At 37.5% G+C, this 23,513-nt stretch overlaps 2 protein-coding genes across 8 annotated transcripts in view; one reads left to right on the plus strand and one right to left on the minus strand.

Annotated features, from left to right (window-relative positions):
- LOC308670263 (ankyrin repeat domain-containing protein 26-like) overlaps positions 1 to 18,694 on the plus strand; it is a 137,341-nt gene extending 118,647 nt beyond the window's left edge. For 2 of the 7 annotated variants that reach the window (XM_081331677.1, XM_081331676.1), the window contains exons 31-32: positions 15,644 to 15,689; positions 17,177 to 18,662. In XM_081331677.1, the coding sequence (XP_081187803.1) occupies positions 15,644 to 15,689; positions 17,177 to 17,325 (195 nt within the window). In that variant the 3' untranslated portion in view covers positions 17,326 to 18,662. Of the gene's footprint in view, positions 1 to 15,643; positions 15,690 to 17,176 lie in introns of all 7 variants that reach the window. The other 5 variants (XM_081331674.1, XM_081331675.1, XM_081331680.1 and 2 more) reach the window with 5 other exon arrangements.
- LOC308670268 (U6 snRNA-associated Sm-like protein LSm8) lies at positions 18,598 to 21,367 on the minus strand. Its single transcript, XM_081331687.1, has 4 exons — positions 21,291 to 21,367; positions 20,700 to 20,740; positions 19,854 to 19,981; positions 18,598 to 18,820 (listed from the first exon to the last, which is right to left on the minus strand). Exons 1-4 carry the CDS (start codon positions 21,319 to 21,321, stop codon positions 18,730 to 18,732), a joined length of 291 nt encoding a protein of 96 aa, XP_081187813.1. The 5' UTR covers positions 21,322 to 21,367; the 3' UTR covers positions 18,598 to 18,729.
- Between the last annotated feature and the right edge of the window lie 2,146 nt (positions 21,368 to 23,513).

Genomic DNA, 23,513 nt, shown 5'->3' on the forward strand with positions numbered 1-23,513 from the left:
GTAGCAACTAATTTGCGTTATGCCAAACACAATACTTTCTGTAACGCCAACAAGCCTGGTAGATGGCTGGCTTATCAATTAAGGAAGAAACAGAAATTACGTACTATAGACAAAATAGAATATAAAGGAAAAGAAGTCTACCAACAAAATTTGATTAAGAGGAGTTTCCTAGATTTTTACTCGAAATTATATTCTAAAGAGAATATACAAGCTCTAGATATAGATAAGTATCTACAGGGAGCTCATTTTCCAAGACTTTCCCAAGAACAACAACTTGAGATGAATTGCCCAATTACACCAGAAGAAATTTCTTTAGCTATTAAACAGTTGAAATTGGGCAAAACTCCAGGAACAGATGGATTAACAGCAATTTATTATAAAAAGTTGCTGCCTGAAATGATTGAACCCTTAAAGATTTTGTTTAATGAAATTCAGACTGGAGGCGCAGTTCCTCCATCATGGAGGACAGCTTTTGTATCGTTGATCCCAAAGGAGGATCAAGATCTTACCCAACCTAAAAATTATAGACCTATATCGCTCTTAAATACAGATTATAAGATCTTTGCTAAAGTATTGGCTAATAGATTAATGCAAGTTTTGAAACAAATGATTCATAGTGACCAATCGGGATTTATATCTGGGAGGTATATGAAAAATAATGTAAGACAAATTGTTAACTTGCTTGAATATTTGGATAAGAACAACCAAGTCTCCGCAGCACTGATATTTTTGGATGCAGAGAAAGCCTTTGACCAATTGAATTTGCAATTTTTATTAAGAGTTGTTGAGGAGATGAATTTTGGAGAAGGTTTTCTACATGCTATTAAAGCTATATATCAACAACAAACTGCACAAATTGTAGTTAATGGGGGATTAACAGAGACTTTTAGAATTGAAAAAGGTACAAGGCAGGGCTTCCCCCTATCACCATTATTGTTTGTTTTAACATTAGAGATTTTACTAATTAAAATTTGAGAGTCCTCTTTGATAAAGGGAATTAAAATAAAACAGAATGATTATAGACTGAGAGCTTTTGCTGATGACTTGGTTGTGACAGTATCCCAACCGTTACAGTCGGTTGTAGACTTGATGGAAATTATAACTCAGTATGGTAAGGTTTCTGGGTTTAAGGTGAACAGTAATAAAACTAAGATATTATCCAAGAATTTATCTACGAGTGAAAGGGATATGTTATCTAACTTAACAGGTTTTGAAATAGTGAAGAAGGTTAAATATCTAGGAGTGCATATTGCAGCCTCAAATGTAAAATTGTATAAGAATAATTATGAAACACTATGGTTGAAGGTACAAAGGGACTTAAATAATTGGAAAAAATTACAATTATCACTACTGGGAAGAATTGCAGTTGTTAAAATGAATGTTCTACCAAAGTTCCTCTTTCTGTTTCAGATGATACCTATACTGAAAAAGGATGCCAACCTTGATCAATGGCAGAAGGGTATTAACAAATTTATCTGGGCGGGGGAAAAACCAAGAGTTAAATTCAAGATTTTACAGGATGCCAGGGAAAGAGGGGGACTCAAGGCGCCGAATTTGAAATTGTACTATGATGCGGCTGCTTTGACCTGGGTTAGTGATTGGCTTAATTTAACTAACAAGAGAATACTTTATCTTGAGGGATGGGATTTGGTATATGGATGGCATGCATACTTGCTTTATGATAAGAAGGTAGACAGGGCTTTTAAATCCCATATTCTTAGAAGTGCTTTACTGCGTGTCTGGAAAAAGTACTATAAGTAGTTAAATTATAAAATACCGATTTGGGGAATTCCTGGACACGCGATAGAGGGTGTATCTATGGGAGTGAGTATGGATATGGTTTCTTATAAGGAACTACTCAAATTGCAAGGGAATGATTGGCAACTTAAATCAGCAGAGGAGTTAAGACAAGAAAACATAAATTACTCTTGGTTTCAATACAGTATACCCAATTGAAAGCTAGGTGGAAGTCAGATCAAAAGGTTGGTATCACAATTACAGATCAAAATTTAGTAAAGCAAATTAGAGATTCAAAATGTGCACATATAAAGAGGATATATAATGCTTTAATTGAATTGGATTCGGAAACGGAATTGGTTAAAGATTGCATGATAAAGTGGGCACAAAATATTCAGGAACCAATCTCGTTGGACACCTGGGAGATAATTTGGGTCAGAAATGTTAAATTTACCCAGGCTCAAAATTTAAGAGAAAATTTTTACAAAATGTTTTATAGATGGCATCTGGATCCCAAGAAGTTGTCCAACATGTATCCTAATCTGCAGTCTAAGTGTTGGAGGTGTGGTAGCTTAGAAGCTACCTATTTCCACATGTGGTGGACTTGTAGAAACATAAAAGCCTTCTGGATTAAAATTTGGTGGAACATTCAAAAGATTTTTAAGAGGAAGATAAAGTTTTCATCGCAATTGTTCTTACTGGGTATTGTTGTAAATTGTGATGTCAAAGAGACTAATCTGATGTTGAATATGATAACGGCAGCACGGTTACTGGTGGGACAATATTGGAAGAAGGACAATCTGCCCACGGTAGAAGAATGGGTGTTTAAAGTTTCTAATCTTGCAGAAATGTCCAAGATTTCTGCTTATTTAAAGGATCACTCACAGGAGAGATATATTTCAGTTTGGAGGAGATGGATAAATTATATTGAAAACAAATATGGGACCAAAAAGTTCCATTTAGCTTATGAGTAGAATTTAGTGGGATATTGTTATTGTTAGTAGTTATGCTAAGAGAGAGTTAAAGCGCAGTACGAATTTGGTTGATTGTATATTGTGTAAATTTTTATTTAGAATATGATTGTTGTAACTATAATCCTGTATTTAGCTCTTGGAAGTGGGGGGGGAAGTGGGGGGGTTGGGGTGGGAGGGATTTGGGGATATATTGTAAAATATTGTAAAACTCTTTAATAAAAAAAGAAAGAAATAACAAAATATTCAAACAGAGTTTAGAGTTATCTAGTTTATTGTTGCATATTTCTAGGTAGAAATTCTTGCTAGAATCTAGAAGAGGTTAGCCATGTTTTAATCTCATTGAAGTTTCAAATAGTTAGCAATGATCTTGACTAACATATCTGATTAATTTTAATTAGGACCAGTATGAATAATGTCTTGTGAAGTCAGCTTTCTAGGTAGACCAGACAGATGATATACTTTATGTATTTATTTAGAAATAAGTCAAATTGAATTCTGTTGGACTTAATTAAATGTGCATGATTGCCTCCTCCAAAGTAGTTTACCATTTCTGTTCATACAGTAGAGAATGTTTTTCTTTTCCGATACTCCTTTGTAGATTAGTCACTTTAATTTCTGTCATCAAAAACCATACACTTATGGCTTGCCCTTTACTTCTTCAGCTCCTTGATCAAAAATCTAATTCTCCCTTCTCTTCTCTGCAACCAGAGACTTAACAAGGTGTGTAGTCAGTATTGCTGAATACCATGTAATTTCTTGTGCTGAGCTATTATTTGTTCTGTGTCTGATTCGTTAAATATGCACATTACATGATAAGAAAATAAAACTGAAAATTACAGATATGAGGAAAATAATAATAAATAACCCATTACAACATATTTATGTATTTAATGTGTTTTACTGTATTTAAAGATTATTGAAAATTACAGTCATTTTAGTAATTCAATATGGTTCATATTTAACTTTCTAATTAGAAATTCCCTTGTTCATAGTTCCACAGTAATCTAAATTGCAAATCAATCTGATTTGAGAATATGGCTGTTCAGGGTGGAGATCTATAGAACTATGTTCCTGATTAATTTTCATGGCTAATTTCCTATGCAAATTAACCAAAACTAAAATTAGTTTAGTGAAATAATCTCTGTTATAGAAATATCACAGACAACTTCAACCTTTATGGGCTTTCAGCTATTTCCATAATTCAGTTTTCTCTGCCACACTTACAAATTTCAGAGCAATTAAATAACTTTGACTTTGTCTTATGACTCAGCAGCTTTATTTTAATCATGAGCATCTACAGGGCAAACAGTTATACTCTTTTATCTCCCTTGAAGCACAGATAGCAATTTTCCCAGATTTACAACTTTCCATTTATTTTCATTCTAGGTAAAAGTTTTTTAAAAACTTAGCAAAAAACAATGACTCAAAATTAGGATTCTAGGAAGGATTTTAATAGAGATGTAACAGCACTATTAGCATGTCTGCTATGCTTCCTCTACTATGTTCTGTTCTCGCTATCCTCATAGAAATAACTATGTTGTTGTTAGTTGTGAAGTCATGTCTGACCCATCGCGACGCCATGGACAACATTCCTCCAGGCCTTCCTGTCCTCTACCATCTTCTGGAGTCCATTTAAGCTCATGCCTACTGCTTCAGTGAATCCATCCAGCCACCTCATTCTCTGTTGTCCCCTTCTTCTATTGCCCTCAATCTTTCCCAGCATTAGGCTGTTCTCCAATGAGTCCTTCCTTCTCATTAGATGGCCAAAGTATTTAAGTTTCAACTTCAGGATCTGGCCTTCTAAAGAGCAGTCATGGTTGATCTCCTCTAGGACTGATCGCCTTGCAGTCCAAGGGACTCTCAAGAGTCTTCTCCAGCACCATAGTTCAAAGGCTTCAATTCTTTGGAGCTCAGCCTTTCTTATGGTCCAACTTTCACAGCTATACATTGCAACTGGGAAGACCATAGCCTTGATTATACACACTTTTGTTGACAGGGTGATGTCTCTGCTTTTTGGTGTACTGTGTAGATTTGCCATTGCTTTCCTCCCCAGGAGCGTCTTTTAATTTCTTGGCTACAGTTCCCATCTGCGGTGATCTTGGAGCCCAGGAAAATAAAATCTGTCACTACCTCCATTTTTCCCCCATCTATTTGCCAGGAATTGAGAGGGCCGGATGCCATGATCTTGGTTTTCTTAATGTTAAGTTTCAAGCCAACTTTTGCACTCTCCTTCTTTACCCGCAAAAAGAGGCTCTTTAGTTCTTCTTCACTTTCTGCCATTAGAGTGGTATCATCAGCATATCTTAGGTTGTTGACATTTCTCCCGGCAATCTTAATTCCAACTTTTGATTCATCTAGCCCTGCCTTTCTCATGATGTGCTCTGCATATACGTTAAAAAGGCAGGGCAACAGTATACAGCCTTGCTGGACTCCTTTCCCAATTTTGAACCAATCAGTGGTTCCGTGTCCAGTTCTCACTGTTGCTTCTTGACACGCATATAGGTTTCTCACGAGACAGATAATATGGTCTGGTACTCCCATCTCTTTAAGAATTTGCCACAGTTTGTTGTGATCCACACAATCAAAAAGCTTTAGCATAGTCAATGAAGCAGAAGTAGATGTTTTTCTGGAACTCTCTAGCTTTATCCATGATCCAGCGTATGTTGGGAATTTGATCTCTAGTTCCTCTGCCTCTTCGAAATCCTGCCTGTACTTCTGGTAGTTCTCAATCCACATACTGCTGGAGTCTAGCTTGTAGGATTTTAAGCATAACTTTACTAGCATGTGAAATGAGTGCAATGGTGCGATAGTTTGAACATTCTTTGGCACTGCCTTTCTTTGGAATTGGAATGTATACTGATCTTTTCCAATCCTGTGGCCACTGTTGAGTTTTCCAAATTTGCTGGCAAATTGAGTGTAGCACTTTTACTGCATCTTTTAAGATTTTGAATAGCTCAGCTGGAATACTGTCACCTCCACTAGCTTTGTTGTTGCTCAGTTTTTCTAAGGCCCACTTCACTTCACATTCTAGGATGTCTGGCTCGAGGTCAGTGACAACCTCATCGTGGTTATCAGGGACGAGCAGTTAAGCTCATTCTTGTATAGTTCTTCTGTGTAATTTTGCCACCTCTTCTTAATCTCTTCTGCCTCTGTTACGTCCCTGCCATTTTGGTCCTTTAAAAGGTAAAGGTTCCCCCGCACATGCGTGCTAGTCGTTTCCGACTCTAGGGGCCGGTGCTCTTCTCCGTTTCAAAGCCGAAGAGCCAGCGCTTGTTCGAGGACATCTCCATGGTCATGTGGCCGGCATGACTAGACGCCAAAGGTGCATGGAACGCTGTTACCTTCCCACCGTAGTGGTCCCTATTTTTCTACTTGCATTGTTATGTGCTTTTGAACTGCTAGGTTGGCAGAAGCTGGGACGAGTAAGAAGCGCTCACTCTGTTACGCGGCACTCGGGATTCGACCCGCCAAACTGCCAACCTTCTGATCGACAAGCTCAGCATCCTAACCCACTGAGCCACCGCGTCCCTTTTGGTCCTTTATCATGCCCATTTTTGCATGAAACGTTCCCTTCATCTCTCCAATTTTCTTGAAGTGATCTCTCGTCCTCCCTATTCTATTGTTTTCTTCTATTTCTTTGCACTGTTTATTTAAGAAGGCATTCTTATCTTCTCTAGCTATTCTCTGGAATTCTGCATTCAATTGGGTGTATCTTTCTTTTTCTCCCTTGCCTTTCGCTTCCCTCCTTTCCTCAGCTATTTGCAAAGCTTCCTCAGACAGCCATTTTGCTTTCTTGCATTTCTTTTTCTTTGGGATGGTTTTAGTTGCTACCTCTTGTACAGTGTTGCGAACCTCTGTCCATAGTTCTTCAGGCACTCTGTCTATCAGATGTAATTCCTTAAATCTATTTTTCACCTCTACTGTATATTCAACAGAGATATGATATAATTCATACCTGAGTGGCCTAGTGCTTTTCCCTACTTTCTTCAGTTTAAGGCTAAACTTTGCAACGAGAAGGTCATGGTCTGAGCCACAGTCAGCTCCTGGTCTTGTTTTTGCTGACTGTATAGAGCTTCTCCATCTTTGGCTGCAGAGCACATAGTCAATCTGATTTTTGTGTTGACCGTCTGGTGATGTCCATGTGTAGAGCCGTCTCTTGGGTTGTTGGAAAAGAGTGTTTGCTATGACAATCATATTCTCTTGACAAAATTCTATCAACCTGTGCCCTGCTTCATTTTGTATTCCAAGGCCAAACTTGCCTGTTATTCCGGTTATCTTTTGGCTTCCTACTTTAGCATTCCAATCCCCCATGATGATAAGGACATCATTTTTTGGTGTTAGTTCTATCAGGTACTGTAGGGCTTCATAGAACCGGTCAATTTCATCCTCTTCAGCACCAGGGGTTGGGGCATAGACTTGGACTACTGTGATATTGAATGGTTTGCCTTGGATTCGAACTGAGATCATTCTGTCGTTTTGAGGATTGTATCCCAGTATTGCTTTTCCTACTCTTTTATTGACTATGAAGGCTACTCCATTTCTTCTGAGGGATTCTTGCCCGCAGTAGTATACGTGATGGACATCTGAATTAAATTCACCCATTCCTGTCCATTTTAGTTTGCTAATTCCTAAGATGTCAATGTTCAGTCTTGTCATCTCTTGTTTGACCACGTCCAGCTTTCCTTGATTCATGGATCTTACATTTCAGGTTCCTATGGAGAAAAAATCGGACCTTCCTTTCACCACCAGATACATCCACAGCTGAGCGTCCTTTCAGCTTTGGCCCAGTTGCTTCATTTTTTTTCTGGCGCTACTAGTACTAGCCCTCTGCTCTTCCCCAGTAGCATATTGGACACCTTCTGACCTGAGGGGCTCATCTTTCAGCGTCATATCGTTTTGCCTTTTGGTACTGTCCATAGGGTTTTCATGGCAAAGATACTGGAGTGGGTTGCCATTTCCTTCTCCAGTGGATCACGTTTTGTCAGAACTCTCTGCTATGACCTGTCCGTCTTGGGTGGCCCTGCACGGCATAGCTCATAGCTTCATTGAATTACACAAGCCCCTTCGCCACGACAAGGCAGTAATCCAGGAAGGGGATGACATTGTTTAAGGTGCCCCATACACTATTGTGGATGAATAATACAACAACCTTTATCCAGGCTGCTGTGACATTCTTCCAAAAATATATGCTTCAAAATCAACATATTGCTCCCATTTAAGTTCCATATTGGCAGAAACAAATGGGGTAACTGATAATAACTTACCAGAATAATAGAATTATGCTTCTGTTGTAGATTCTGAAGGTGAATCTTCCACCTGACCCATATTCTATCGGGCTCATTTGAGTAATTAATTTGTGAGTACTCAGTTGGATTCAAGAAACAACAACTGAACAATGGGGACAGTGAGTTAATTGACATAGAACATTCCTGTCCCTTGCAATCTAAAAATTACAGGGTTATCAGTACATGTAACATAGGTGTGTGTGTGGACAAGAATATCAACCTTGCTGTCAAGCAAAATCAAGCTGTTAATAGTGAGTGCCACACAAAGTACACTAATCAAACAGGTGGTAAGAAAATAGGGGAACTCAGGCACCACACAAGTTATGTAGAAAGTAAACACAGTGTTAGTCATAAAGGACTCAAATGTCTATACACCAATGTATAGAGCTTAAGCAACAAACAGGGTTTGTTGCTTAAGCTCTATACATTGGTGTATAGACATTTGAAGGCGTCCAATATGCTAATGGGGAAGAGCAGGCCCTCTGCTCTTCCCCATTAGCATATTGGACGCCTTCCGACCTGAGGGGCTCATCTTCCAGCGTCATATCGTTTTGCCTTTTGGTACTGTCCATAGGGTTTTCATGGCAAAGATACTGGAGTGGGTTGCCATTTCCTTCTCCAGTGGATCACGTTTTGTCAGAACTCTCTGCTATGACCTGTCCGTCTTGGGTGGCCCTGCACAGCATAGCTCATAGCTTCACTGAATTACGCAAGCCCCTTCGCCACGACAAGGCAGTAATCTATGAAGGGGAGAAATAACTATAAAGGGTCATAAAGATTTTTATTTTTACTTTATTTTTACTTTTTTTTAACTTTATTTTTACTTTCCAAATAGTTCAAAGTTTTTGGGAATTGGGTGGCATATAAATGTAATATATTATTATTATTTGTAAAGTTCCTTTTTATAGATATATTTCAGAAGGTAAGCATAATGACTGAGTAGACAACACTGAGCAGATGAATTTATTAAGAACTGAAGCAGAATTGTAGGTAACACAAGTTAGATTACAAATTTTGGTTTCTTTCTCTTTCTGGACAGTCTTTCTCAGAAGTTGTGCTGGATGTTTGCCACCTTCAGTTATTTGTAAAAATAAAAATTAAATTGGAGAAAAGACAGGGAAAGTATTTAATGATATTAATAATAATAATAATAATAATAATAATAATAATAATAATAATAATAATAATAATAATAATAATAATATAGTTGAAGGGACATTGGAGGTCATCTAGTCCAATCCCTGCTAAGGGAGGAAATCCTATACCATTTCAGACAAATGGCTGTCTAGTATCTTCTTAAAAACTTCCAGTGTTGGAACATTCACAGCTTCTGGAGGCAGGTTGTTTCACTGATTAATTGTTCTAACTATGAGAAAATTTCTCCTTAGTTCTAGGTTGCTTCTCTCTTTGGTTAGTTTCCATCCGTTGGTCCTTGTCCTGCCTTCAGGTACTTTGGAGAATAGCTTGACTCCCTCTTCTTTGTGGCAGCCCCTGAGATATTAGAATACTGCTATGATGTCACCCCTTGTTTTTTGTTTGCTTCTTTTTGAGATTCGATTGGCTATTAAAACAAGACTATCATTATTTGCAAGATGTGTGTCCAAAACACTGTACGAACTTTAGCCATGTCTTCTTGAAAACGTCCATTTGCCTAATTTGTTTTTCCCTTTGAAACACAGACAATGCTTGCTACATTATACGTCCATCAATATTTATAGCTAAAGGGACTTCCGGTGGCGGCGCGGCGCCGAAGATAGCTGTTTCGGGCTGTCCGCTTCACAGCTGAGTTTTTCCACCTAAAACAGCGCCGATCAGCTGTTTAGGTGGAATTGAAGCCCCCTCCTTGGGAGAAGAGGAGGGGGTAAGGCCCCAGGTAGGGGTTGAGTTCTCCGGGGCCGCCTGAGCTGAAAGCTTGGGCGGCTGAAGGATTGAACTCCCCCGTAGCCTGGGTTGCTCCCAGCTGTTTAGCGTCTCTGCTCCGGGATTTTTGGAGCGGAGCCAGGCGTTTGCGACCACCCCTGCCGGAAGGAAAGACTTTGGAGTAAAAGGAGCAGGCAGAGCGGTACAGGAGGTTCAGGTGAAGAGGACTTTTATTTTTACTCTCTAGCTTGATGGACTTTATAAACTTAAAGTGAAAGTGCGCAACAAGTGAAAGTGAAGAAAGATGGCGGCTAAATCTTCCTCTAAAGTTCTTCGGAGTGCGGGAACTTCCCCGGTGCAACAGACATCGTTGCAAGCTCTGCTTCCTCCTGCACCTCCTGTGGCATTGACGCTTAAGGACTTACAAGACGCCTTTGCAAGGCAATCCCAGGTAATGTCAGAAATGCTGGATGATACGATGGCAAAATTGGAGGAGAGGATGGAAGAGAAGCTTAACGAGAAGTTTAGTGCAATGAGGGTAGACATCTTGTCTACAGTGGAAAGCGTGGCTGAATGTGTGCAATGTTTGGAAGAAAAAATGGAGGATCTTAGTCAAAAGAATACTATATTAGAAGTAAAGGTACTGGAGAATGAAAATTTAAGGGACAAAATGGACGGAGAATTGAGTCTTGTCCAGTATCATCAGATGCAGTATGCTATAAGAATCAGGGGCTTAAAAGAGAATCCTAAAGAAGACTTAAAGCAGCTGATTTCTGAGGCTTTGGAAGCAGTATTGGGCCAGCCAGCATCTGAAATAGAGGGATGTATGGATAAAGTTTTTCGTGTAAATTCATGGATTGCAAGGCAGAGGAAGTTACCTAGAGATGTGGTGGTCTATTTTACAAAGAGAGCAACTAGAGATGAAGTTATTCAAGCTGCTTATGATACTAAAGTTGTGGTTGCTGAGCAAGAAGTGTTGGTTCTAAAAGAAATTCCTCCAAAGATTTTAAGGAGAAGGAAGGATTTTGCATTTCTCGTACAGGAACTTAAGCAACGTGATATTAAGTTTAGATGGGAGATTCCAGTTGGACTGGTGGTGATGCACGAAGGTAAAAGATATCGTCTGGTTACTGTGATTCAGGTGCGTGATTTTTACAACAATGTTTTAAAAGCAACCCCGCTATCACTCCTGGAAGCAGCAAAGGGATCTGGAGAGGGAAAACCTCAAGAGGCTGAAGGTGGACAGACAGAGGAGAATGGTGCTGGAGGGGATCAAACTACAGCTTCATTGGTGGCTGCTGGAGAGCAGAGGTTGACGCGCGCCGCTGTAAAACGAGCAAGACAAGTACAAGAGCAAGACCAGCAGAAGTTTATGGAATTCTCGAAGCGTACTTATAGTTAAGCTGTGGGAGGAGCGCGGCCCAAAGAAAATATAGGGGCTATTAAAGATGTGCTTCAAAAGCTTCGGGATGCCACGCATGGCGACTAAATTCCTAACCTGGAATGTCAATGGATTAAACTCACCACAGAAGAGAAAGAAAGTTTTTCAATATTTAAAACAATTTAAGATTGATGTTATATGTTTGCAAGAAACGCATATTAGGGTTATGGACCAAAAGTATTTATCGAACTCAAGGTTGGGCACGCAATTTGTTGCTTCTGCGATGAATAAGAAAAATGGAGTGGTTGTCTACGTTAAAAGTACTCTAACAGCGGAATTAATTGAAGCAGATACGCAAGGAAGATATGTCATGATAGATTTGTTGTTAGAAGGTAAAAAAACGCTTTTAGTTGGACTGTATGCTCCTAACCAACAACAAGCTGATTTTTTTAGTTCACTTCATACAAAGCTTACTCAATTGGATTATAAATCGTTTATTTTTATGGGGGACTGGAATGGTGTATTGGATGTACAGATGGACAAGGCGGGTTCTTTTAAGCGTGCTCCGAGTCATGCCAGATTGCCTAAATCTTTTTTTGAAATGAAGGACGACTTGGAATTGAGAGATATCTGGTGTGACATACACCTACGTGAAAAGGATTACACTTTTTTTTCTGACAGACATCAATCTTTTTCTAGGATTGATTTTATTTTGCTGACTAATGATTTTTTTTCTAGGATTAAGAAGGTAAAGATTTGTGCAAGGACTATTTCGGATCACAGTCCAGTTTGGTTAGAGATCAATAAGGACAATAGGGATAGGCGCTCGTGGCGCGTAAATGAGAATTTGTTTAGAAATCATAGAAATGTGGAAGAATGTAAACAGCGGATGAAGGATTTTTTTGAAATTAATATGAATAAGGATACTTCTATGGACATGGTTTGGGATGCTAGCAAGGCCTACATGAGAGGGGTGTTGATATATATGAATAATAAATATAGACGTACTTTGGAAGCCAGAAGGAAAGAACTGGAGAATGAAATTAGGGAAAAAGAAAAGGTCTTAATTTTGAATCCATCGGATGTAAAGACTAAGGAAGTTATTAAGCTATTAAGAGGACAATTCGATAAATTGATGGCTGATCAAGTGGCAACCAACTTGCGGTTTGCTAGGCATAATACTTTTTGCAATGCTAATAAGCCAGGCAGATGGCTAGCTTATAGACTAAGGAAAAAGCAAAGGGCTTCTAATATAGATAAAATTGAACATAAGGGAAAGGTTGTGTTTCAACAGGATCTTATTAAGGAAGCCTTTGTGGATTTTTATTCTAAATTATATGCTAAGGAAAAGATTAATGAAAAAGACATTGATGTATATTTGGAGAATGCTAGCATCCCGGTTCTTACGCAAGCACAAAAAGAGGAGATTAACCAGTTGATAACAGAAGAAGAAATTCTTATAGCAATTAAGGAATTGAAGTTGGATAAAGCGCCAGGTACGGATGGTTTGACTGCGGTTTACTATAAAAATTTACAAATGGAGTTGATAAAGCCGTTAAAGGAACTGTTTCAGACAATTCAGAGAGGGGGAAAGGTGCCACCGTCTTGGAGAACTGCTTTTATCTCTTTGATTCCGAAGGAAGATCAAGATGCTACTCAAGTTAAAAATTATAGACCGATATCACTTCTAAATACAGATTATAAAATATTTGCTAAGGTGTTGGCTAACAGATTGATGAGGGTTCTGCAACAGGTGATTCATGGGGATCAAACTGGGTTTATTAGTGGTAGGCAAATGAAAAATAATGTGAGGCATATAGTTGATGTGTTAGAGTTTTTGGAAAGGAACAACCAGATCCCTGCGGCGCTAATTTTTTTAGATGCTGAAAAAGCTTTTGATCAATTGAATTGGCAATTTTTGATGAAAGTTTTAGATAAAATGAATTTTGGGGATAATTTTTTGCAACCAATTAGGGCATTATATCAAAAACAAACTGCCCGAATAATAGTTAACAATAGTTTGACTGAAGCATGTAATATTGAGAAGGGCACAAGACAAGGGTGTCCGTTATCACCTTTATTATTTGTTTTAACATTGGAGATATTATTGATAAAAATTCGGAACTCGGAAAAAATTAAGGGTATACAAATTAGAGATCAGGATTATAGATTGAGGGCGTTCGCAGACGATCTGGTTGTTACAGTGACCCAGCCAGAAAATTCTGTTGTGGACCTGATGGAGATAATAATGCAATATGGGAGGGTTTCTGGATTTAAAGTTAATGCACAAAAAACTAAAATTCTGGCCAAAAATATGACAGTATCGCAAAAGGCTCTTTTAGAAGGATTAACTGGATTTGAGATTGCTAAAAGGGTCAAATATTTGGGGGTGTTTTTGTCACCCTCTAATACAAAGTTATATAAAAATAACTATGAAAAACTATGGGGTAAAATTCAAAAAGAAATGGAGAGTTGGGAAAAATTGCAATTGTCTTTGTTGGGAAGAATCGCAGCAGTGAAAATGAATGTCCTGCCTAAATTTTTATTCTTATTTCAAATGATACCGGTTCTTAAGAAAGATTCTAATTTGGAAGAATGGCAACGGGGTATCAATAAATTTGTTTGGGCAGGGAAAAGGCCACGAGTTAAACTTAAGATTATGCAGGATACTCGTGAAAGAGGTGGTCTTAAAATGCCCAATCTTAAATTATATTATGAAGCTGCTGCGTTAGCAGGGATAAGTGATTGGATTAATTTGACACAAGAGAGATTATTAAATCTTGAGGGCCACGACTTGTTATTTGGCTGGCATGCGTATTTGTTGTATGATAAGAAGGTAGATAATGTGTTTAAAGTGCATATTTTAAGACAGGCATTGTTGAGAGTTTGGAAAAAGTATAGATACAAGTTAGACTGTAAGATACCATTGTGGGCAATTCCAAAACACGCAATAGAAAACATAAATGTTGGTTTTAAACATGACGTGACTACGTATAAGGAGATTTTAAGCTTGGAAAGAAGTGTATGGTGTTTAAAATCGTATAATTTCTTGCGAGATGAGAAGATTGTTCAAACCTGGTTTCAATATACTCAATTACGGGCCAGGTGGAAAGAAGATCAGAAAACTGGTTTTGCAATGACTGATGAAAATTTGATAAAGCAAATTAGAAATCAGGGTCCAGCACATATCAAACGGATATATCTTGCATTGATAGAAATTGATTCAGAAACAGAACTGGTTAAAGACTGTATGATAAAATGGGCCCAGAACATCCAAGAAGTTATTACAATGGATACGTGGGAAAAGATCTGGGTGAGGAACGTAAAATTTACACAAGCTCAAAACTTAAGAGAGAACTTTTATAAAATGTTTTATAGATGGCATTTAGATCCTAAAAAGCTTGCAAGTATGTATCCGAACTATCAGCCAAAATGCTGGAGGTGTGGTGGTGAAGATGCAACATATTTTCACATATGGTGGACTTGTAAAAAGATCAAGGCTTTTTGGATAAAAATTTGGTGGAATATGCAGAAGATTTTCAAGCAAAAGATAAAGTTTTGTCCGCAATTCTTTTTGTTGGGTATAATTACAGATGCTACTGTTGTGGACACTAAGTTGATGTTAAATTTAGTTACAGCAGCAAGACTTTTAATAGGTCAGTATTGGAAGAAGGAGGAACTGCCGACTATAGAAGAATGGACTTTAAAGGTTTCTGACCTGGCAGAAATGGCAAAGATTTCGGCTTATTTGAAAGATCATTCGCAAGAACGTTATATTATGGAGTGGGAAAAATGGATTGAATATATCCAGAAGAAATACGGGACTAAAAAGTTTCACCTAGCATTTGAATAAGTCTTCCTTTCTTTTTTCTCTTTTTTTTATATATGTAATATTAATATTGCTTGTAGTTATTTTATATGAGCTAGAGAGTGATAGATTTAAGAATTTATTGTTGGTAGCATATGGATGTTTATGATTGTTCTTTGTTTTTATACCCTGTACTTAGCTCTGGGAAGTCGGGGGGGGGGAGGGGTAGGGAGGGATAGGTTGGGGAGGGGGAGGGGGGATTGTTAAAGATAAAATGTATTTTAAAACTTTTCAATTAAAAAAAATTTATAGCTAAAGATCTGGAGTTGTTTAGTTAAAACATTTTGATTTTGCATTTTAAGCTATCTATGAAGTACCTTTGATTGGATATTATCATATTATCAGCAAGTGTTGATCCATCAATGCTAATTCATGATAATATAGTTTTGATCAATGATAGTTGAAAACTGGGATATATTTTTTAAAAAACTAAAATATTAGGCTATGTGAAATTTGCTAAAATATCTTAAGTGATACTGTGTTAATATATTTTTATTTTATACTTAGTGTTTCAATCATAATCTAAATATAATTTCAGATGCAGATGGAATTAGAAAAAAGTATCACCAAAGAACTGGACCAAGGTAAATAGCAAATTATTTATTATTTATTTATTAATTTAATTTGTATACCGCCCTTCTCCCGAAGGACTCAGGGCGGTGAACAGGGCAATACATAATAAAAACAAGATACAAAAATTATAGGCTGACAAATCTGATATGCATTCTGCTGTTTGCATCATTTCCCTCCCCCAAAGAAAGTGATACTAATACTGCAATTTTGAGACACTGCACCTCATCAATTACATTTTAGAACGTAAATGTGGCCACAGTAAAACTTTAGCGACTTATTTTTAGAATATAAAAATATAAAACCATTACTTGTTGAAAATAATCTACATCATAGAAATATAGTTCTAATGTATAATATACAATGTAAATAAGGAGTCTAATATCTAATATTTTAGATATACTATTAGATCATAGAAATATTATAAGCAATTGCTTTAGAGCCTCAAACAATCAGAACTATGTATTTAATAGATGAAAGGTAAAGCTCCACTGAGACTAATGAAATTTAAGTGAGGTGTAACTTATTCCATTGATTTTAAACATGGTAGCATGCCAATTTATAATGGATGAATTGCTTAAATAAAGTAAGTCATACAGACTCAATTTTGAGATGGAATTTGAACCAAAGTTACAAATTGCTTATATTACTCACATTATGTACTTTATTGCATATTGGAAAGATTTTCTAAATCTATATGCACATTTCATTTTGGATTATCCAAATGAAATAGAAAAAATAACATATAGAATTAAACTAAAAATGTGAAAATACTTTAAATGATACTTTAATGATACATTCCTACAAGGCATGTAAATGTTAGTACTTTCATCAAATAACCATGCTGATTTTTGGACCACAGAAAATTCTCCATTGTGGAGTCTGTGGTGTTCTCTGGGCTTGTTTGTTTGCTTGTAGACATTTCATTACCCAACTATGTAAGACCAGTGCTATTGAGTGTGGAGCTTTGTTCTCTCTCTCTCTCTCTGTGTGTGTGTGCACACACACACCCTGCCTGTATATAAATGTAGCAAATCACTCACTAGCAGTGATGTTGTTCCCTTGTTGGTTGATGAAATGTTTGCAAGTAAACAGGCACTAAGAATTCCACAATTCAATCCTGAGCTACATACTGTATATTCTCTTCTGTTGGAATGCCTCAATTAAAAGCATTCAAGCATTCAAGCCTACATTATTGGGTTTATTGCAGTTTGTAGCCTGATTTCTGCTATATATAACCTCAAAGGATTCCCTTTGACTGTTCCATTATGATTTATTCTGCATAGAACACATTGGTAATTTGGAGTAAAACTGTTATCCTTATTTCTAAAATGTGCATGTTTGCAAAGGTATATACCGTGGCTAGAAAGTTGTTTTTTTCTTTCATAGCAAAATAAACTTTTAAAAATAGTGTTGATATCCAACAAAATTGGTATTCTGATACCATTGTCACTATCCTCAGATATTATGAAACCTGTGAAAAATACTTCTTGTTTTTCAGCTAAAGCTGAATTTGATGCTGAATCTGTTAGAGTCTCCCCTGTAGGATCAGTTGATGGATCTTCAAAAAAATCAAATATAGACCAAGATCAAGTTTCCAAGGCAAGACAGCAGTATCTAGATGTTTTAAAGAAAAACTATATGATTTGAATAGTCTGCAAACTTGTAGATGTGCCTTGATTACATAACTTTTCAATAGAATGCATATCCAGCACTATGCACTTATATGTACAGAAAATAGTTCATAGTCCTATGGCCCCCCTTACTTTTATGTTCTCTTCACTACCCCCATATTTTTCTTTAGTAAATTCACACTAGCCTATGACTTATAAAACTGCCTGTTAAGTTTGTAGTTATATGTACAGTATAAACATGTCTTTCCTAGATCCACTCTTGCCTTTTAATTTGTATGTTGTCAGGTAAGTTACTGTTTTTCTGATGCATTTACTTTATGCCCTCAAATGCATTCCATATACATGCAATTTCTACTCGTGTTATTAATCACTTTTGCATAGGTACAGCATTAGGCATCCCATACTGATAATACGCTATTCCTGCAGTAGTGCCAAGAGACTTCTGATCTGTATTTTTAAGTAGTGCTGAAAATGCACTGAAGATTTGATTATAACAAAATCTTAAGCATTTTCTATATCTTGAACTAATGGTTCAGGCTATTGTTTATTTTTTAGTTTTTCAAGGGTATCAGGTGCCATTGAGATAGCGTATGTTCAAGTGATAGTGTGTCCTAAATTAATAATTTCTGGAAATTCTATTAATTTTGAATGTTAGCACATAGGAAGCTTCCACACATATACAAAAGCCCTAAGATGTATCACAACTTTTAGCGACTCCATTCATTAGAAGAATGATAGCTGGTAGTGGAATTCTGTTTCCTAATCTCAGCTGGAAGATTAGAAGGATCTTGCACCCTGAACTACAGGTTGGGGATGGAAAGGGAAGTTTCATTCATAATGTTGCAAATCATCCCTACTAACATGAATACATTCAGTTACTTAAAATAGCATAGTAAATTACAACTGCCCAGTCATTTATTAGGAAATTAAAAATATTTTTCATTATTATGCTGTAAAATAAAAAATAAAATATTTTTATTATTATGCATCCTAATACATTCAATGATTTAAAATGGCATAATAAATTACAATGGCATAAATCACCCAACCACTTTTAAAGAAATTAAAAATATTTTTATTATTTATGCAGTGTATTTAATGTGATTTATTTAATAAAATTTAAAAATCATTGCTATTTCTGAATTGTTTTTCCCAGGAAAATATTCCTTTTGTGTCAACATTTAGAATTTTCTTTTCCCTATGTTGTAAGCTATAACACTTAGATAACAGCTTTTAAAGTTGCTTTTTCCCATTGCTATGTTGGGGTTCTAAATACATGAGTCAGTAATAAAATGTATACTTTAATTTACATAAAGCTATAACAGTAAAAATAAGTATAAATGATCCAAATTATATAATTTTTAAAAAGAAGTCATGCCATTGTAGAAATAATTCTGTACAGCAGTCATTATTTTGTCTTTCAATGTACAACTGAGTTCAAAGGTTCTGCTCGAATATTTCCCAAGTCAAGGGCTGAATCTGTTTCTTCATCTATTTCTCCAATTACAGCTCTGAAAAAGAAATTTTGATTGCTCTAGTTAAACATATATTTTAAATTAAATACCAACAGAACCTGCGTGCCATTTTATTACAAAAATAGTTATTTCTACTTAACATTCTTTTCATACTTCACAGCAAACTGAAAAGTATTAATGAAATTCTACAAAAGGATATAATATCTAGCCCAAGGGTGTGGATTGTACTGAAAGTTACCACATAAAAATCCCTTGCCCCAACAATATAGAAAAGTATTTTATGCAAAAATAATTTTAAAAAGAAAATAAGCAATTATTTTTCTCTCTTAGAATGCAGTCATATACATGTACAGAAAAATAAGTTCAAGAAAACGTACAGAAGGTTCAGAGGGAATATCAAACTTTGGCATAACCTGGCTGCTTAAGAAATAATGCCTGGTTATGAATGTTAGATAAGATATGCTATTAATGAACACAGGAATAAAGAAAGCATAAAAGAAATTCTATATAAATATTCGTATCAAATAGTTGGAAGAGGCAAAGGAAAGTGAATTTTCATTAATGAGTAATAGCATGAAAAGTTTTAAAGCAGATTTTTCAAACTGTGAGGTACCTTTCTTGGGGAGGTGTCGACAGAGTCCAGGGGAGGTGTGAAGGCCTTTTAATTACATTGCTACAATATATCGACCTTTTCCAAAGTTTCAATGTACTGTGTTAATTGTTCATTTGATGAATAATTTGGTGTTTAGATTTTTAAGAAATGGTGTATACCTTAAGCTTATACTAAAGGGAGATGTGATGGGGGAAAAAAACTTTTAAGAACCACAGCTTAGAGCAGGTGTCAAACTGCCGACCCGTGGACCGGACGCATCACCAGGAAACAGCGCCCACCCTATTGCCGGCAATGGGGGAAAAGCTCCGATACATCGCACAATGTCACGTGATGTTGCGAGTTTGACATGTCTGGCTTAGAGGGACACCAATAACCTTGTTTCCAGATAGGCTCTCAAAAAACAGGTGATTTCATGTTAACTGCATCTGGGATTATCTTCAAAATGATAAAACTTACACATTATCTCCTCTTACAATGTATAATCCTAAAACTACTTGTTCCACTCCTTGTGAAGAACTGAATACTCTTTCATGGCTCTCATCCAAAATTAAATTGATTGTCTGATCAAAGCCCTTGAGAGTTCCCTAAAATAAATACATAAGTGCAATCAAATTTTCATTCGTAAAGTATATTTGTTACATTTCTTTATTTCTTAACTTTTTAAAATCTGAACAGCAATTCATATTTAAATGATATGGATAACAATAAATTATACATTGACATCAAACCAGGTCTGGACTATTGTTCTTTTCCCCCCCTCACCAGTGAGTTTTTCTGCACCAATCAATTTAAAAGGTAAAAGATTTCTCCTATCCAGTCAAGTCTGACTCTAGAGGACAGCGCTCAGAGCCAGCATTGTCTGAAGACACTTCCATGATCATGTGGCCAGCCTGACTATACAGTGAGGCACACGGAACACTGTTACCTTCCCTTTGAAATGGTACCTGCATTTATATGCTTTCAAACTGCTAGGCTGGGCGGGTGCTGGATCAAGAACAGAAGCTCACAGCACTACCCGGTACTTGGGTCTCAAGCTGCCAACATTCTAGTCAACAAACCCAATGTCTTACCTGCTAGGCCACCATGACCAATCAATTATATCCACTTATTTCTCCCACCAACTCTGCAAATCTAGATATCCATGCTGTAATAACAAGGACGTCACACCCGATTATTTCCACAATGGACAAAAAATTCCTGAATAAGACTTTAACACTAGTGGCAGGCAAAACAGCACAACAGCCCACTTTTGATTCAAGTCAAACATTTTAGAAAATAAATGAGTTTATGAGGAAATCTCACCACAATCATTCGACCATCTGAAGTAATCACAGCAACAGTACCTAAAATTCATGTCAAGGAATGACCTTAAGTTGTGTGTCTTTGTGTACATATTTATATTAGTGTCTGTATGCTCCTCTTGTTCCTGCCAAATGAAAAGGATAAGCTCACACTTGCTAATGCTACATATAGAGCCTTTTAAGAAACTAGATCTCTCCCCATTCAAAACCAACAATTATACCATCTTCCTCACACGGAGATTTGACGTCTGTATATGCATATACCTTACTGATACATTTTCAAGAAAACCTCCCGAGTCTTTTGCACCCCTCAACAGGGCGTCGCTTTCATTCTATAGCAAAGCCCGCCCCCTCGCACGAAATCTAGCCATCCAAACGGAGCCGATTCTGAAAAAGAAGGGCAGAATGGCCAACTGCAGGCCGCCGAACATCCCCGCGCGCGCGCGGAACAAAGGCAAAGACTAACGAAATGCGAAATTGGACGGAAGCCCCTCAATGACTTATTTTCCCACCCCATTCCCCTTTAGCTTCGACTCTTTAGCACTCGCGTATTTTTCACCGCTTTTGTAGTGTTCGTGCAACGGAAGGATACGGTTGATGTAGTTTTCCAAAGCCGAGGTCATAGCGACGGTTCCAATTGAATCCTACGCGCGGTCGCACAGGATAAGCTATCGCGAGGTTTCCCGATCTCAAGCAAGAAATTACAGTAAAATCCTCTCACGTGGCATCCGGGCATGGATTTTGTTCACTGCGCGCGCGCGCGCCAGAGAGAGAGAGAGAGAGAGAGAGAGAGAGAGTCCAACGTTCTGCAGAGCATGCGTTATGTGGGTTCTTAAGATGTAGAAAAGATGTAGAGTAGTCATATTCGCTAGGAAAAGGCTCTTCAGGTTCCATTTTTCTTCAGGGAAGTCACGGTTCGCTGCACACACAAAAATGACTGGTTAGCCAACCTATATGTTTTATACACCTTTCTTCAACTTGAAAAGAAAGGTAGCCTTAGAATGTTAATTTAATACGGAGTTTATTTGAAACTGGCCCCAAGGATATCTGGAAGCAGCATTCCTTCACGGTTAAAGTTATAGAGTTCAAGAAAGGCTTAGCCTTCGGACGAGTCTATGGTGGCCGGATTATCAGTCTTTCTCGCGATCATACGCGGGGCGAAACAGGACTGCGGGAGTCCGAGCGCTCTGATGACGGGTTCTGTGTTGTTCAGAAGAAGACTGACGCCCGACCAGGCTGCAAAATTCCGGGCTATCGATGGTAGCGGGAGCTGGTCTGCCACTATTCAGTGCTTGGCCGGATTTTTCCAGCTTGGATCCTTTGCCTCACTCTCTTCCCAATTGCAGGGTATGGTGGTCTGTTTGAGTGGGGAGACACGGTTCGGTGGAAGAATCTATCGCTGAAGGATTATGCACCGAATCAAATCCACCGTAAATTTATTTTCGCAGTTGCATTTTAGTATCAGAAGTAATAGGTTTGTTTTCACAGTCTGGCTGACACAGAAATACAATAAAGTCCGTGTATTACAAGACGCAAAGGAAAAACGTTTTTTGGCGGTGCGCACACCTCCATTCCCAGATGCATTTTACAGTATGATAAAGTTTGCTTGATTATAACCTTGCCGGGTGGGGATTTGGGACCAGTTTGTTTTTGTGGTGTACCATATTCAATAGACCTGGTCCATTATTTTACAGTTTATCGTGGAAATGCAGAAAGTACACTTATTCAGTATGCAAGGAATATATGAATGCGTCTGTATTGAGCTGAAAAGCGCTCACCAGAATAAAACAGGTATTGGAGGCTAAAGCAATATTTGCTACTGCATAAATTTGTATTAGGAGCTATGGTTTGACAGAAGTCTGAATGTGACACTGGGAAGCTAAGAAACATTTCCTCATTTACTGACCAGGATAGTTTTAGAAAACTGTCCAAAACAGTACCGTGCACATGTCCATGAGATAAATATGTTGCTTCAAGGGACATCTTGTTGCCATACTCCAACTAGGAATTTGTCAGATCACCAAAATTTTGGCCAATAGACACGTGGAATTTTGAAAGTAAATTGCAAATGCTTTGACTGCCATGGGGAGGCAGATTGCAGTCACAAATTAAAGGTGACAAAGCAGAATGTTAAGAAGATCTGTTGGTGTTTTGATCCCTGCAAGGGTTACTCTGGGGATCTGGTTACAGTTGTTCATGTTCTAAACACAGCTCCTTGAAGTCTTTTCTTGATCAGCAATATTCAATAAATACTTTAAAAGACTTTAAATATTTTGGCACACTGGAAATAGAGAGTATATAATCCAAAATACATGCTTATCTGGAAAGTGTGTAATGTAGACAGGAAGAAATGCGTGAATATCAGCATACGTATGTGAAATTTAGAAAGAAATTCCTAGAGTTTCAATAGAAGAAAATATTTGTAGCTCAAGGATGAACTGTGGGGACCTTGGTGCTCTCTAAGCTTTATTGTTTTCTTGCAGATGCTTCATTACCCAACAAGGAATTGTCTGCAAATAAACAACAGCATGCCTGGCTGAGGAATTCTGGGAGTTGAAGTCCATCAGTCATAAAAGGGCAAAGTTTGAAGACCCCTGCCATAGAGTTTTGTTAGTCTTATTTCCAATTGTTTTGGAGTTATTGGTGCTTCTGAGCTTGGTTGTTTGCTTGCAGATGTTTGATTATCCAAATAGAAAACATCTGCAAGTTAGCAACCAAATTCAGAGAGCACCAAGGTTCCCACAGTCCATAGAGTTTCCTTGGTCTTACAGCCATTCATTTATGCTGGTCTGACAGCTGTGGACAGGAAAGTATT

The sequence above is a fragment of the Vipera berus genome (assembly GCF_964194415.1).
Source record: "Vipera berus genome assembly, chromosome: 6".
NCBI lineage: Eukaryota > Metazoa > Chordata > Lepidosauria > Squamata > Viperidae > Vipera > Vipera berus.

Excerpts from the sequence above, each read along its gene's own strand:
- LOC308670268 (XM_081331687.1), bottom strand. The coding sequence starts at position 21,321 with ATGACCTCGGCTTTGGAAAACTACATCAACC. Across the intron at positions 20,741-21,290 it reads TTTGGAAAACTACATCAACC|GTACTGTTGCTGTGATTACT; the intron begins GTATCCTTCCGT and ends CATGAATTTTAG. Across the intron at positions 19,982-20,699 it reads CAGATGGTCGAATGATTGTG|GGAACTCTCAAGGGCTTTGA; the intron begins GTGAGATTTCCT and ends TATTTATTTTAG.